A 17,465-nucleotide genomic window follows, 5' to 3' on the forward strand; every position below is an offset into this window, starting at 1 on the left:
AAAAAATCAATCATTAAGCCCTCCAGCGTGACATCTTGGTTGGATCGATTCCTAGCAACAACAATTTTGGACATAGATATGGACATGATATTTTAAATTACATTTATGGAAATGAATTGCATATTCAAAAAACTATGGATATTTTTATTTTATTTTATTTTAATGTATATTGACTTTGCTTGTATACTTATTATTATAAAAAAAATTATTGAATTATCTAGTTGAGGTGCTCATTACTTATTGGACTATTGACCCATTATTTGCTCTCTTCATTACTTACAAATTCGAAGACTTAGTGCAGATGCAGGTATCACCATGGGAGTGAGAATAGAAGTAAGATTTGACCATACAGATGTAGTTTATCTTTAGTATTACTATTAGAGATTAAACTAGCTCACAATTTCTGGTCAACGGTATGACACAATGTGGGTACACAAGGTTGTGGAATCGTAAAATCTTGTTTATAAGAATACAAAGAGAAATAAGAAATACAAAGTCCATCGATTCAAAATTACAAAACTTTTAAACATTTCCTTGATCAATACATAAGTTGCAACTGCCTGCTGGAGTCTTGTGTTTGAGCTTGTTGCATTCACACAATGTATATAGATTGAATGTGCAAGATTGTGTTGTATTTGTCTTCGGAACATGGTGTCACATTCATAAACTTCAAGACGTGTGCTGCATAGGGCAAATATTTAAAATCACGTATCTGTAATGAGAAAGATTACTCAATCACAATGACAATTTAGATCATCATTTTGTCGGCATATCTCATTATCAGATTTTTAGTATTTGTTGATAAGATGCTATGCTCCATATTGGACAATGCAATAGTCCACATTTTCTAAGTTAATGATGAACAAGAAAATAAAACAATCTACTCAAAATATCATATTTGGATTTACAAAAATTCTACTATAATATCATGGGGATTCAAAAGAGTAACCACATCAAACGGTCATGATGTACTTCCAAAAATATTCTACTGAGTTGTCGATACAACTTCTTGTACTAAAATATGGAAATATCAAACATGTCTTGGAATTATGTATGTATTCATTCAAAAATCTTCATGTAGGTTATTTGTTGATCAAAAGCTATGCTCCATCCAATATTTGATTTATTAGAACAAGTTGCCCTGGAATAATAATGGACATGCAAATAAAAGAAAGGACAGACTACCCAAAAACATCAATAAGGCTTTGAGGATCTAAAAAGCTGGTTATTACACGGACAAAAAATCCATTACATTAATAGTTGACAACAGCAAAGTATGTATAAACATATACTCTAGTTATCCATCTTGGCTATGCAATAGAACCATTTCTAAACCAGCCGAAAAAAAACACAAGGCTTGAAGATATAGTGAATCCATGCGAATTCGTAGCCAGCATCATCCAGAATATAACCTTAGACGTGATCGGATAACTGCTCGACATATTGGGCAATTTGTCAAGTTCTGTGCGCATTCTTTACAGCACTGTGTACATATATATGAATTAATTAATATTATACCAATAGTGTATCCAACAATGGAACCTAGTTATTAAAAATCTAGTTCATGACTTACCATATGACCGCAACCAAAGGCTAAGTCTTTTGCACTGGTCAAGCAAATTGGGCAAGCCTAAAGCAATAAGAGTTCTTAGAATGATATCCAGCTAGAATGTCAGAAATGAATTAAATATTTCATACCTGGTTTTGCTCATAACTTGTTGATTGTGAGCGTTTAGGTTCCCTCCTTGATGATTGTTGACGGGTAATAGGCATAGGAGGAGGGCATGGTACCACTCGTTTAGCTGTCCCAGTGACAAAACTTCATAGATAATGCATGCAGGGAGATGCAAACAAAGTCACAGGATTAGAGGCTTGAATAGTAAAAGGACAAAAGAAAACAAGTTTTACTTTCATACCCTAAAATTCCAAGTTCCATGGTTGCTTTATATTGGATAGGGATCTCCATTAGGGCAGCAAGGGCAAAAGCTGCTTCCTTTTCTGCCAGGCTCGTATTCTTTGACATAATAGCAGTGAAGTTGACAAACTGCATTCCAAAATAGCATTGATCACTGCAGCCCGGCGCATATTTTCCGGGTCTCTTTCCGAACTTGTTTAAAAACTTTAACAAAAATAACAGGTTGGGGCAAACTACAACAACCGACCTTTTGAAATCAAATCAGTTTTTGGTTTTAAATAGAACATGTTTCCTACTAATTGAAGCATGGATGAACCAACTTAAAATTTCACATGCCATGTATATGCTGATTAGTAGGCCATCAATGCTCAACATTCCATGGAATCATACATAATCAGCTAAGAGATGGACAGTCAAAGAGTGAAATTATAGCTCAAGCAGCTTGAAGCTTTGGAAGGAGATTGACTTGCATAGTCTCTTTAATCGCCCGACTCTAAGGAAAGTTGGTGATCAAGCATATATACTAACTTACTGGAGTTAATACAATCATGCTATTGCAATACCTGGAAATTGTCGAAATCTCGTGCTGGAATCTTGTCATCGAATTTTTTCATGTCTTCCCAAGGTCCATCACCAACTCCAACAAGCACGATTGATAGTGGGTAAGCACTAAAATTGAAAATTGTATTGTAATTATTTTTTAACTTCAATGAATTGTCATGCTAATAATGTTAATAGTGATATCTCATAGATTAAGCTTTCAATTTTATTACTATGTTATATTAATGTTGAGTTGTATCCTTCCTTCAAGTGGACGAAGACTTAATCCAAACAATATATTCAAAGATGAATTTATTGGTTTAAGAATACAAACCCTTTAATATCAAGATACGACTACAAATAAAAGTAGAGTTTGTTTTGAAGATTTCTTACATGTCCATCAAGTTGACATAAATAGGCAAGACCAATAAAATTAATATGTTAAAATATATTGCATGTCATATGATTTAAGAAAACATACATTTACTTCATCTAGACACATTAAGTGTGCATTAAACTCAATAAATTTGAATATTTCTAATCTCTAGAACAAATTAAAACCTATATCAAACATATGGGATTGTGTGTTTTGGAATCACTTGATGCCATAGGAGCTAATCTTGAGAAATTTTGATTTTTGATGTCTAGGCACTATGATGTGACTGGTCACATATGTTACTAATTTTGATTTATAGGAATTTTCTTTGCATCACTAGGATTGAGATTTCAATCAAACTAGAGGCATACGATCTCAACTATTAATACCTTTGCTAACATATGGATTAAGGAAGTTGGATCTCTAGGTACTTGTCGATGACTAGAAATAGCATATGTTGTACACCAGCTGAGATTCGCCAATGAAAACTAAGATGGATCAAATTAGCCAATAGTTGGTCATTTTATGTAATGCCAATCTAGGGTTTTCCATAAGGGTCAAATTTATTTCTTTCTATTATAGAAATTGCTTCATTGTTTGGTTGTAATCAAAGCCAAGTTAGTAAACATCAGTCATTGTTATATTTTGCCTATTTGAAGAAGTCTATGAGAGGGTTTTGAGAAATCTTATTAGTACATTGGCACTATATCTACAACGTAAGATTTGTCAAACAAAACTAGAGTTGCTAGAAAAGGCGAAAAAAATCACAATAAAATCCACAACTTAGAAAGAGAAAAATTACTACTATAAGCAAGCTTATCATTACTCCCACACACATTTGCCATAGTGTTGTAATGCACTTCTTATAACAAACCATGCATAAGTTCTTCATTTTCATTCTCAAAACATTTTAATTAATCATCGAAGAAAACAACCTCAATTTTTGCTTTCTAATTATGAATTCCAATGGTTTTTCACTATTTGTATTTATCTAGCCCTCATTTGATTAATTTCTTGTAAGTATTCTATAGGATGAGACACTAATTATATTTATAAGAAAAGAAGATAAAGTAAAATGGAGCAAGAAAAATATACAACCTACCACTCCTACACCAAATCATATTGTTCATTGTACTTCAATTATTTATAGTGATCACGAGTGCTAAATTTTGAATAAAAAACTGATATGGATACCTTGCCATGACAATAGAGTCAATTGTTTTCTTCTCCTGTGGACTAAGATCTCCAATATCTGTCTCCACACTTCGAGTGACCTTCATAATATATAAAAAATATTCAATGAGTGTTGAATTTTTTTTTTTTTTGCTCTTTTTCTTTTTCTTTGGGAGGGGCTATTAAAATAGGGAGAGGACAGCTAGAAATGTCTCAACCTGGCCGTCTGCAATAATGACCAGCACATGATATTGCCCATTGCTTTTCTCAACAATGTCAACTGCAGCCTCCACTATAGGTGCAAAACTAGTAGGTCCTTCCACATAATTAAACATGAGCGATCAGAATGCACTTCTTTGCTTCAGCAGAGGATAACATATGAAAAGAAGGTGTCTATAATGAAAATAATGCAAGAATTACCAAACTAGTATGCAGACATTAGTAAGAATAGAAGACCATGTATCTAGATACTTTCCACACCATTAATTGTCAAAGTATAAGAAAATCAGTAGAAAATTATTTATAAAATCATAACCAAATTATTTACTATCTGTGTTAATAATTAGACAATTTTACACTCATGTTTCCTATTACTTTTCTTTTCAATTTGTTGTACTTTTTTTCATTCAAGTAATTCTAAGTTTTCTTATGTCCCATATTTCATTTATGGAGTTGACCTCTACATTTCAAGATTTCAATCTTCAATAAAGGTGTTTACTTAACTTACCATATTCATCCAATTGATTATGCAAATGTTTGTTTGAAAGAACATAAATTTAGAGACTCTCATCCTCATGTCTCCCTTTTGACTCAAGAGACATCCCTTCAATCAAGAGGTGGCCGAATAGATACTTCTTATAATGACTGGATTTTCTCGTCTAATGAAGAGTTGCTTACAAACTTTTACATTCTTGCTAATACCACCTCAAATAACCAAGATAAATCTCTCTGTCAAATTTATGAGAAAATTAGAGTAAGAGTTAATTATATTAGAGTGATTGAAGTGAGTTTGGGTGCATGCTTTGAGTGTTGTAATCAGCTTGAGTTCACCCTTTTGGGAAAATAAAATTCAAGTTAAATGTAAGAACAAGAGCACAAAAGAGGAGCATATCCAATATTTTTGATCTAGTCTTTTACCACTTCTTAACCGTCTATGGGCTCTACTAGTTTGTTTTTGACCTCAAACTTCTCCACTAGAGTAAATTTCAGAAAGGAAACATAACGATTCATTATATCTTGTCAATAGGCTGTCATTTTATGCTGCAGTTATTATTGAATAAATATGCAAACATTGATACGAAGGGAACAAAACACAATATCCGATTATATTTTAACCTTAAGCCTTGTAATGTTAGCAAAAGATTTATTTATAAAATCTTAACTTCGGGTAGACCCAGGATGTCCCTTTGAAGGAACATGTCATGTTTCTCGTAAAGGATTTCTCTTAAAAAAAGTTCTTTTGCAGTGCTAAGTTTTGATTGCTTGTCCATAATTAAGGGGTGCATACGAATGGAAGCAGAAATCTTTTATAGAGAACTAAGAGCTTTATTTTAGAAAATAATAAAATTTGGTTGTTATGATAGGTGGGGTTGAGTGGTCTGTCTCAAGAACTCAACATATCTATATAAAAATACGTGGCTCAAAAAGGAATAAAGAATATCATGGCATATACTATAGCATATTGATGAATATATCATGTATTAATACAATAACCAAAAAGTATATTATGTGGATGACACAATTTATTTTTGTGTGAGAGATAACCTCAAATAGAAGAAAAACTAAACATGGGTCTATATTAAACAACATTGGAAGAAACCCTCAATCACTAGTGTTTAGGGGTTAGGGGTATATTGGGGCCCGCTAGCCCCTATATGTAGCTACTTGTCTTCGATCCTTTTATCAAATAAAGAAAAAATATCAGAAAAGAAAATAGTAGCAACTTAGATTTTGCAAACTTTATTTGTGTTATGTTGTTATAGAATCTTGTTGAACTATAAAATTAAATTGGTTAGGAAATTATGAAATGTTTAAAAGCATAACTTGAGAATACGATCATCTCTTGTCACAAACCATGCACTATGAAAGCACAAGAGATGGGACTAGAGCAAGATTGGTGGTTGATTTGACCATATAATCAACAAAGAGAATAACGGAGGCATATGTTATACTACTCCATGTTCATGGTTGAGAAGAAGAGGTCCAAGAAGCATGGCCAAAGAAAGTGTCGATATTTGTGGCCAAAGTAATGATGCAATTCAACCTAAAATCTAAGCCTTAGCCTTAAAACATCTAGTTGTGGATGTGATTTGCTAAAACTTGCTTAAAAATTCTACTCACTATGGTTAACCTATTTTACTAAGAGAAGCACCCTGACTTCCTTTTGCTCAAAAGGCCAGTTATAGGACATAATTGTTGAATATATCTTAATAACAAAAAGAAAAAGTAGACACCTAAACCTAATATATACTAAACATGAACTTGTTCATTAAAGAAGATGACAAAATGACACAGACAAATCATCAACCTTGAATTTGTTGAAGTTCCATATCATTTCTTTTTGGTTTGCCTTATCAAGGCATATTCCCCAAGTTTGGCATTTGGGACCACTTGATGCAGTTGGAAACTTCAGATTTTGGAGGAAAAAAAAGGAAAATTTAGTAAAATTAAGGAAATTTCAAAAATTGAATTAACAAATAATAAGATAAATACTTAAATTATATTCAATGGTAAGCACATAAATTCACTACTATAGTTGTATTTTTTTTTTAACATAGTTTTTTCACCTTTAATATAGTATTACTTTCAAGACCCAAAAAAATGGTTTACTATGTTTAATCCAACCAAAAACATAATGCTTTTAAAAAATGTGATTAGAAAAATCATTCTTAATTGAGAATTAGTTAGGAAACTAAAATTTTCAAGTTTCTTGTTTGATTCTTGTTGTTAGAGGCATCTTAGGGAACATTGAAGAACATATAAATTAAGGAGGTCTTTTTCTAGATATGTAAAAGAATTCTAAAATGAGAAGTGTAGGGAGGAAAACCAAAGAGTTCTCGAGGAAAGGACAATGACTAGTGAATCATCCACTTAAAAATGAGGATCCATATAGTAGATTTCACTTTGTAGCATAACTGAACAATTCATTATTCCCAGTTTATTCTCAAGATTTGCACACTAACTCATATGACATCCATGAACTAGGGAAGAATTTGTAGGACAATTTAGAATGCCTTTGAACGTCTTATTCCTCCCGTATAAATTTAAGATGACCATTCTCAAATTTTCCATATCATGGGAGCAAGCATGAACTTATACATAGTTATGCTAATGAATGCAATGAATAAATCTATCTTTTGCATTCAAACATAAATACCTCTTGCAAAAGATCTTTTTTCTTGCTTCTTCCTTTTACAGTTGATTTAATAAGGTTGTGAGTCTCTATCTAGGTTAAACTATGCTACCCTTTCTTCAAAATCATTTGACATCAGTAATACATTGAAGAGAAATCATTCAATGATCGTCTCTAGAGATCATTTAAATGTTAAAAGTATAGTTTGGTATATTTTAGGATCAAGGATGCAACATTGTAGCCCATAACCATTGGTATCAGTTTCCTCTTAGAGATAAAGAACAAAGATCTGCAATTCTTCATCCTAACAAATGTTTCGGGGATCAATCCTCTACTATGGATAGAGTAGTCAAGGTTGCATTAAGAAAGCAATGAGCGTTCCTTCTCTTCCTTTCACAAACAAACTATCAAAACTATATTTTATATTTCAAATTACTTTGACACTTCCTAATCTAGGTTTGGAGTTATGGTTCCCAACATCCCTAAAGAGTGAAACAAATGGAGATTTTGGAATAGTTGGGCATGTATCTTAGAGCGAAACGAATGGAGTTATGGTTGAGAAGGGACTTTATTTATTTTGCCTTCCCTAACCAAATCTTATTCCTCCATTCCTTACTTTCTACTCTCTATTTGATTAAATGTTTAAGTTACATATTAGAGATAAATTTAAGATAAACCGGGATTGCCTCTTGGAGAGCATGTCGTTATCGAGAGAAGCAAAAATCAAACAATTGCTTCAAGGGGAGGGCCATGCCAAAAGAATAGAGATTTTTATTTAAGCTATATTTGTGGGAATTCTTTTGAACTAACAAAATAATTTCTATTTTAACAAGATACGAGGAAAAATTAGAATCTCAAAAAAAATCATATCGAACCTGATGAGAAGACAATCATGCAAGGATTACTAGCTACCAGAGGAAGATCATTCTAGTTGGTTGAATGTCCTTCATAGCATGTTGAGCTAAAGCAAGACTGACATGGGTGCGCAAGGAGAGTCTTTTTCCACCAGGGGAGCCAAAAGGAAATTTTGTCTATGGCGATTTGACATGGGTGCTTAAGGAGAGTCCTTTTCAACCGGGAGAGCCAAAAAAAATTCTTTGTTTGGCAATTTATTTTTGGTTTATGCCTAAGCAAAGGCAAATTTTAGATCGCCTAAATATGGTCTTTTTCTTTTTCCTCACATTTAGGACTCTTATGGAATGCCAATATATGGTGTTTTTCTTTCTTATGGGATGCCTGGGATGCCTACTTAGGGAACGCCTATTTATAGCATTTTGTCTTTCTTCCTAACTTTATGATTATTTGTAATTGCTTAAAAAGCATTCCAAATGTGCCTATATAAAGGCATGCCCTATGTTTTGTTTTTAAAGTGAATTTAATTCGACTTTGAGTGAATTAAGGAATTAAGCCTTTGGCTTGTTTTTCTTCTTTTAGGTGTTCTGTAACTATAGACTTTTTCTTTGGGTGGTGTGTGTTCTTGCTCTGTATCTCAGAAAGCTTGTCTGTGAGTGGTGATCACTAGAACCCTATATCCCTAAGGTGGATTCCTTTGGGTGGTGAGTTTTTATCTATCCATTATTCTTATTTTTTTAAATTTTGGGTTTACCACTATTATCAAATTTCTAGTTGATGTTGAAGTATTCGTTGTTGTCTTTTCCCTCTATTTTTTTCGGCATTAGATTTGGTATCAGAGTGTCTTAGGTTGTCATGCCTAAACATGGTCGGGGTCGAAGAGGGCAAGAAATTGAAGGACCAAACCGCGAGCGGGATCTTCATCATGCTGCGAATGAAGAACTGCGGAGAGAAATGCAGCGGCTTCAACAAAATTTGGCGAGCCTTCGAAATTTGAGACATAATATCCCAAGTCATGAACCAGAGGAAGAAGATTCACATGATGAGGAAGGAGACCAATCCTTTTCATCGTGATAATAGGCCAACATCGAATCGTTCCCGAAGGAGTCGCGACTTTCAACAAGAGTTCGACATTAAAGTTGATATTCCTGATTTTGAAGGAAGGGCGCATTTTGATGAGTTCATTGATTGGTTGCATACGGTGGAGCACATCTTTGAATACCAAGACAGAACATCGTAAGGTGAAAATTGTAGCCATCAAGTTGAAGAAACATGCCTCTATTTGGTGGGAGCATCTTAAGAAGTAGAGGGCACATGAAGGAAAAAGACGAATTGTGACATGAAAAAAGATGAAAAAGGTGGTGAGACAGAAATTTCTTTCAAATAATAAACAGGCAAGCTGCTTTTCTCAAATTTCATAATTTTAAGCAAAAAGAATTATCTGTGAAAGATTATACTGCTGAGTTTGAGTATCTCATGTTGCGGTGTGATGTTGAGGAGCCCGAGGAGCAAACCACAGTCCGTTATCTTGGCGGGTTACGTGGTGAAATTTGTGATGTGGTACAATTGCAACCTTATTGGACTTTTAACGATGTGTGCAAGCTTGTAGCTAAGGTTGAGAAGCAAATGAAGGAGCATAGTAGGGGAGTTTTTCGCTCTACAAGTCATGACACTTCTTTTAATCAAGGGAGTGCTGGACCTTCCAAGGCTAATTCCACCAAAGCATCCTTGTCAAAAATTTCTTCTAAAGCAGAAAATCCAGCAGGTGGTTCTAGTCGTTCCCTACCTCCTACCGGTCGTTGATGCTTCAAATGCCAAGGTATAGACCATATTGCATCTGATTGTCCTAATTGTAAAATTATTTCTCTTGTGGAGAAAGATGAAGGTGAAGCCTAAGATTTGGGTGAACCAATATATGATGAGGAGGTAGAAGAAGAGGAAGTGGTTTATGCCGATCAAGGAGAATCTCTAGTTGTTTATAGGAGCTTGAGCGCAACACATGTAGAAGATGACGGGTGGCTTCACAACAACATCTTCCATACACGATGCACTTCTCATGGCAAAGTCTGTGATGTAATCATTGACGGAGGGAACTGTGAGAATGTCGTGGCAGCAACAATGGAGAAATTGAAGCTCAAAACGGAAGAACATCCTCGACCATATAAGCTTTCTTGAATTCACAAGGGTAATGAGGTAAAGGTTCACAAGCATTGCCTTGTTTAATTTTCTATTAGTAAAAAAAAATTCCGATGAGTTGTTGTGATATTATACTTATGGATGCTTGTCACTTATTACTTGGTCGTCCATGGCAATATAATAGAAAGATGATGATACATGATGGGTTCAACAATACGAATTCCTTTGTGAAGGATGGGGTAAAGATTGTTTAGAGCCTACTAAGATAGAGAGCAGTCCCAAGCCTTCTAAAGGGGAGGAAAATAACCTTTTGTACAAAACTGAAGTTGAAAAGGCCATAATGGAATCTCGTAGGACCTATGCCCTTGTTGCTCTAGAGGAGAATGAGTAGAAGTGTGAGTTGTTCCTGATGAAATTCTACCTGGACTACCACCTATGAGAGACATACAACGTTGCATTGATTTCATACCCGACGCTAGTCTCCTAAATAAGGTAGCATATAGGATGAATCCTAAGGAGCAAGAAGAGTTACAAAGGTAAGTAGACGAGTTGATTGCTAAGGGGTTAGTGAAGGAAAGCATGAGTCCTTGTGCGGTTCCAGCTGTTCTTGTGCCTAAAAAGGATGGTTCTTGACATATGTGCATTGATAGTAGAGCAGTGAACAAGATCACAATCAAGTATCGGTTTCCAATTCCACGTCTTGATGACCTACTTGATCAATTGCATGGTGCTTCTATATTTTCTAAGATTGATCTTAGGAGCTGTTATCATCAGATCCGAATAAGGCTGGAAGATGAGTGGAAGACTGCTTTCAAGACAAGGGATAGATTGTATGAGTGGATGGTTATGCCATTTGGATTGTTGAATGCCCCGAGCACTTTTATGCGCCTTATGAATCATGTGTTTAAACCTTTTATTGGTTTGTTTGTTGTGGTTTACTTTGATGATATTTTAGTGTACAACAAGCACATTGATCATCAATCGATGCATCTTCGTCAAGTTTTGAGAAGCTTCGGGAGCAAAAGCTGTATGTGAACTTGAAGAAGTGTCACTTTTGCACTACTAACCTCATCTTCCTAGATTTTGTGGTCTCAAGTGTTGGAATCAAGATAGATCCAAGCAAGGTGGAGGCGATCAAAAGCTGGCATGTTCCGAAGTCTATTCATGATATCCAAAGTTTTCATGGGTTAGCTCCATTTTATCGTCGATTTATGAAAGATTTCAGTACTATTATTTCTTCTATCATGGATTGCTTGAAAGGGGGAGTCTGTAAGTGGACTGAAGAAGCTTAGAAGAGTTTTGAGGTTTTGAAGAGGAAGGTAACTGAAGCTCTATATTAGCATTGCCAAATTTCAAAGCATATTTGGAGTAGATTGTGATGCTTCTAATGTGAGCATTGGTGTTGTCCTTAGTCAGGAAGGAATGCCTATTGCCTATTTCAGCGAGAAGTTGAGTAAGTCTTGGAGGCGATATTCTACTTATTACAAGAAATTCTATGCTATCGTGCGAGCCTTGGATTATTGGAGCCATTATCTTTTACCCAAAGAATTTGTTCTTTTTAATCATGAAGCACTGAAGTACATCAATGGGCAACACAAATTGAATCGACGACATGCTCAGTGGGCAGAATTTTGCAGACCTATTCATTCACCATTAAGCATAAGTCTGGACTTCAGAATATGGTGGCTGACATATTAAATCGAAGATATTCCTTGTTGTCGACTATGCAAGTGAAGGTCTTAGGCTTTGAAGTTCTCAAGAAGCTATATCAAGATGATCCGTATTTCGGTATTATTTGAACTGAATGCATGAAAGGGCCATTTAATCATTTTGTCTTGTAGAATGGATTTCTTTTCAAAGGCAATCGGTTATGCATTCCTCAATGCTCAATGGGGAGGCAATTATTCTAGAAGCTCATGGAGATGGCCTGATATAGGAGCAGGAGCCCGAGTCAACCTAGATATGCCTTGTGTATGGATCGTCGCTTGGGTGATTTAGTCAAATGATTGATTTGATTTAAAAGAGTCCATGTTTAGTTAGAGTCCTAAAATTTTGATTGTAATAGCCCATATTTTTCCAACCTCTTACTCTATATAAAGAGAAGGTTGAAGAATAAAATCAGAGAATTAATTTAGTTTTCAATTGCTCTTGTAATCTAGAAGTGAAAGACTTCTTCTTCCTCCTTTGGTGAGACTCCAAAGGTTCTTCCCTTCCTAGGTGAGACGTCTTAAAAACCCTTAGTGAGACGCCGAGGTTATTCATCGGTAGAAGCTGGAAAGGTGAGACTTCTCATTTTTCATGCGAACCCCGAGTTCTTGAGCGAAGGTGAGACTCTGTCAATCAAGACCTAATTATCTTCCTTACATCTTCCTTGCATCCACATCACCATGCCCCAACTCTAGACCTAGTCCAATTATTCACCATTTTCTTAACTTGGCTGCCATCCATAGAACCCAATCTCTTCATCATCATCATCTTCTTCTTCCTTCATCCTTCCATCAATCAAAACCCTAACCGCCACTTGAGAAAAACAAAAGAGAGAACAAAGATCAGCCCTTCCGTCCAAGTCCACCACATAAATCCCACCACATAATTGGTATCAAAGCAACCAACCCACCTCCGTTCTGCGTCAATTGGTATCAGAGCAATCATCCCACCTCCATTCTGCGTCATGGCCTAGCTGGACATTTTGAGCGAGACAAAACTCTTTCGTTGGTGGCGTCTCATTTCTACTAGCCTAGAATGCAGCGAGACATTATGAGGCACTTGGAGCGATGCAAGACTTGTCATATAACCAAGAGTCATGGGCAAAATAGAGGCTTGTATGCCCCGTTACCAGTCTAAATTCACCATGGGAGGAAGTTAGCATTGACTTTGTGATGGGGCTGCCGCGGACACAAAGGAACAAGGATTCTATCATGGTCGTTGTTGATCGTTTTTTGAAGATGGTTTATTTTGTTCCATGTAGCAAGATCGTGGATGCTTCACATATAGCTGACTTGTACTTTCAGAAGATTGTGCGACTTCATGGCATGCCAAAAATGATTGTCTCGGATCGAGATACCAAGTTGATGAGTCGCTTTTGGCGCACTTTGAAGAGAAAGCTTGGAACGAAGATACTTTTCAACACGTCACATCATCCTCAAACCGATAGGCAAACTAATTGTTAACCGAACCTTCAAAAATTTATTGAGTCTTATGGGTAAAAACATTCGTCAGTGGGATCTTATGTTAGCTCAGGCGGAGTTTGCCTACAACCGTTCGACAAGTCAAACTACTAGTTATAGTCCTTTTGAAGCAGTGTATGGCCTTAATCCAATTAGCCCCTTGAATTTAGCTTCTATTCCATCAACACAACAATTCAGCAGAGATGTCGATTCTGATTAGAGAGAAAATTATCAAACAAAACAAGAAGTATCGTGCTAGTGCCAATAAGCATCGTAAGCCGACGACTTTCAAGGAAGGAGATTTGGTATGGATTCATCTTTGGAAGGAGCGTTTTCCAACTGGAAAGTATGGGAAGCTAATGCCTTGAGCTGATGGTCCATTCAAGGTGTTGTGACGTGTTGGGGAGAACGCTTACAAGATTGAACTTCCAGAAGACTATGGTGTTTCAGCTACATTCAATGTATCTGACTTGTTTTCTTATCATGGAGATGAAGATGAAGCTGGTCCAAACTCGAGTACAAGTCTTTTTCAACCGGTAGAGCATGACACGGGTGCACAAGAAGAGTCCTTTTTAACCAAGGGAGCCAAAAAAGAATTTTGTCTATGCGATTTTGACACGGGTGCTTAAGGAGTCCTTTTCAATCAAGAGAGCCAAAAAAGAATCCTTCTATGACAATTTATTTTTGGTTTATGCCTAAACAAAGGCAAATTTTAGACCACCTAAATATGGTCTTTTTTTTCTCTCACGTTTAGGACTCTAATGGAATGCCAATATGTGGTGTTTTTCTTTCTTATGGGATGCCTACTTAGAGAATGCCTATTATGGCATTTTGTCTTTCTCCCTAAGTTTAGGATTATTTGTAATTGCTTAAAAAGCATTCCAAAAGTGCCTATATAAAGGCATGCCCTATGTTTTGTTTTTAGAGTGAATTTAATTCGAGTTTGAGTGAATTGAAGAATTAAGCCTTTGGCTTGTTTTTCTTCTTTCGGATGTTCTGTATCTCTAGGCTTTTTCTTTGGGGGTGAGCATGTTCTTGCTCTGTATCTCAGAAAGATCTTCTGTGGGTGATGATCACTAGAACTCTGTATCCCTAGGGTGGATTCCTATGGCTGGTGAGTTTTATTTTTCCATCAAACTTTGTATCCCTTGGGTGGATTCCTTTGAGTGGTGAGTTTTTATCTATCCATTGTTCTTGTTCTTGGAAATTTTGGGTTTGCCACTATTATCGAATTTCTGGTTGGTGTTGGAGTGTTTGTTGTTGTCTTTCCCCTCTATTTTTTCCAACATCAAACACCATGCAATTTACTCTTACAATGTTTCATCAAAAAAGTCAAGAACATCTCATTTTGGAATAAAATGTGGACACATATATTGACCACACAAACACAAGCTTGTACTTTGTAATTGACAATTTTAGTAACATTCAGTATGCATTGAAGAACAATGTAGTTTCTTCATCAATAATAAAGAGAGACATCTTATGGTAGCTAATAGCACATGCTCAAAGGTTTGGGAACAATTACTTCCAAATATCTACTGTAGGGAAGATAGAATAAATGCATAAAAGATCAAAAGTTTCAACTTACTCATGGATAATAAAAAGTCTATAGGTATGCATTGAAAAGGAAAAAGAAAAATCTATAGGTAACTCACCCACATGAAAAAGTCAAGACCAATTTAATCATATTCATCACCATGAGCCATCAATAAGATGGATCATCATTAAACATTATCACGTTTCATCTTTTTGTATGTAAATATGAAATAGATAACGATCACGATATTACTTGTTTTGGATGATATCGTAAACACAAATACAACCATACTTAAAAATATAGTATGTAGACTAGAAATTAGAGAAATCACTTTGTCCAATCTTCATACTAGATACTAGACCTTCTATATAGGTTTGCAATCTTTAAGTTGCTAAGAAAAAATATTTTAAGAAGAATTTGTTAACGAAAATAACTTGGGTGTGTTAGAAATATCATGAATCTAGTGAGAATTAGAAAAATAAAATTCTATGCTGATTTGCCCATAGTACATGTCTGCAAGAAAGCAACAAAATTTACACTCTAAATTATCCAATCATATCTCATAATTGCTATGATTTAACACCATCTATAAACTTTAAGTGACACTCCAGGCAAGGGAGTTCAGGAAGAAGAGAATTAAGGAATTACCTGCTAATCTCAAGAGCGGGACAATCTTTCGGTAACAATCCAACACTTCTTCAAATCCATGACAAGGTGAATGATCAGTGTGGAAGCTAAATACTTCTTGATCATGTGTGGTTGCTGTTATGTGCACAATAATCACAATAGAAAAGAAGAAAACACTCAATTTAATTTACAAATTTGAAGGCAAAATTAATAAGCATATCCACATGGCTAATATGAGAACTAACCATCACCAAACCCGAAACAAGGAATCAAATTATCTTCATCAAATGGAGCCAAAGTCTTCCCAATTATAGCAATGGCTTGTTCATAAGGATTAGGTATATCGCTAATTGCATGCAGGCTTCGATTATTAAATGAATGTTTCCCTTTGACAAGAAAAGTAACAAGTTCAATGTATTTTTGTTGTCAAGAAGATAATAAACAAGTTAACATGAAATAATTCTAATTGCACTGCAAAAAGATTGAACACGATGAATTAGAAAAAACTACTTCACCACCTGTCCACTCGTTGCTTTTTGTGAAATCAATACCAAGTATCAGATTTGATGATTCTAAACCAGATTCTCTCAACGCAGTTGTTACCTGTGAATGAAAATGCTAGATTAAGCTCATGAAACTTTCATTTTATAGTAGAAAGATAATGTTTCAGAGAAATTAGAAATACCAGCATGTTAATAAAAATTATATATAACACTAAGAATAATGTACGAGACAAAAGCTTATAAAAAGATGTTTCGCTACTATTTGGTTGGCTAATATTGTAAGGCTGATGAAATAGTTTTCTATTGAACTTTATTAATTATAATAATAATTTTTGAATTTTTTGTTTTTTAATGGTCATTCAAGATTAAATTTTTTTATTTTCCTTGAATAGGCACGAGCTTTTTCTATCTAGAGGTGCTTGCAATTGATATATATTTTGGATGTCAGTATATCTTTTGAAAGAAATATCTTTTAGATGTCAGAGGTATTCTAGGGACACATCCCTTGAGATTGTCATTGTGTCCCATATAAGACCCATTTTTAATTGGTTGTAATACCGGGGGCACATCCTTAGGGCAATATAATGCATTCAAGACTAGGATCATATTCGCAAGTCGCAACTGTTGGGTGAAAGGATGCAACATTGTCATACTTGTACACACTTGCCATTAGATCCCACCCAATCCAGAATGATGATAAAAGATATCTTCCAATTTTAGTGATATGTCTGTGTGAATGAATTCGAAGTAACACTTGTCTAACTCAAGATGCATATATACACATAGCAATATCCACATATTGCATACTTTTGGATACTTTAGTTGAAGATATTTGGGAAATGATATTTATATGGACGAAGGCTTATTGGATTAAAAAAAGATACCATATGAATGCACTTAAGAAGATTGGTAAAACTCTGTATCTTGAAGGTAAAAGACCACTTATTATTATGGATTATGATAAATTTTTGGACCTTACTATTATAAAAAATTTTGACCTTACAATATAGAATCAGTTCACTTTGTAGATTTACAACGGGAGTTATTGCATGCACGAGAAATGATTGAGTTCACCAAAAGGCATCCTTTTCTTTGTTTAGCATCTTAAATTAAATGGTATCTAGTGCCCAAATTTGAATTGGAATTTTCAATGTTACATACTTCACTAGTAGCCTCTAGAATATGTGAATTCTAGTTTATTTTCTTCTATTTTGTAGTTTTAATAGTTTGCTTTAGAATCTAGAGGCACCCATAGCAGTATTGTTTGAATCATGGAATGTCGTACCG

General features: G+C 35.0%; 1 protein-coding gene across 7 annotated transcripts in view; it reads right to left on the reverse strand.

The window, feature by feature from the left end:
• Positions 1-347: 347 nt before the first annotated feature.
• The window catches only part of LOC103697793 (E3 ubiquitin-protein ligase RGLG4-like), a 32,571-nt gene continuing 15,453 nt past the window's right edge, over positions 348-17,465 (reverse strand). For 2 of the 7 annotated variants that reach the window (XM_008779725.4, XM_026801377.2), the window contains 11 exons: positions 16,194-16,278; positions 15,921-16,061; positions 15,697-15,810; positions 4,223-4,320; positions 4,026-4,105; positions 2,479-2,584; positions 1,917-2,044; positions 1,699-1,819; positions 1,574-1,630; positions 1,413-1,483; positions 378-681 (listed from right to left, as the gene is read on the reverse strand). In XM_008779725.4, coding sequence (XP_008777947.1) covers positions 462-681; positions 1,413-1,483; positions 1,574-1,630; positions 1,699-1,819; positions 1,917-2,044; positions 2,479-2,584; positions 4,026-4,105; positions 4,223-4,320; positions 15,697-15,810; positions 15,921-16,061; positions 16,194-16,278 — 1,221 coding nt within the window. In that variant the 3' untranslated portion in view covers positions 378-461. Of the gene's footprint in view, positions 713-1,101; positions 1,484-1,573; positions 1,631-1,698; positions 1,820-1,916; positions 2,070-2,478; positions 2,585-4,025; positions 4,106-4,222; positions 4,321-15,696; positions 15,811-15,920; positions 16,062-16,193; positions 16,279-17,465 lie in introns of those variants that run through there. The other 5 variants (XM_039116672.1, XM_039116674.1, XM_039116673.1 and 2 more) reach the window with 5 other exon arrangements.

The sequence above is a fragment of the Phoenix dactylifera genome, unplaced genomic scaffold, assembly GCF_009389715.1.
Source record: "Phoenix dactylifera cultivar Barhee BC4 unplaced genomic scaffold, palm_55x_up_171113_PBpolish2nd_filt_p 000119F, whole genome shotgun sequence".
Classification (NCBI taxonomy): Eukaryota; Viridiplantae; Streptophyta; class Magnoliopsida; order Arecales; family Arecaceae; genus Phoenix; species Phoenix dactylifera.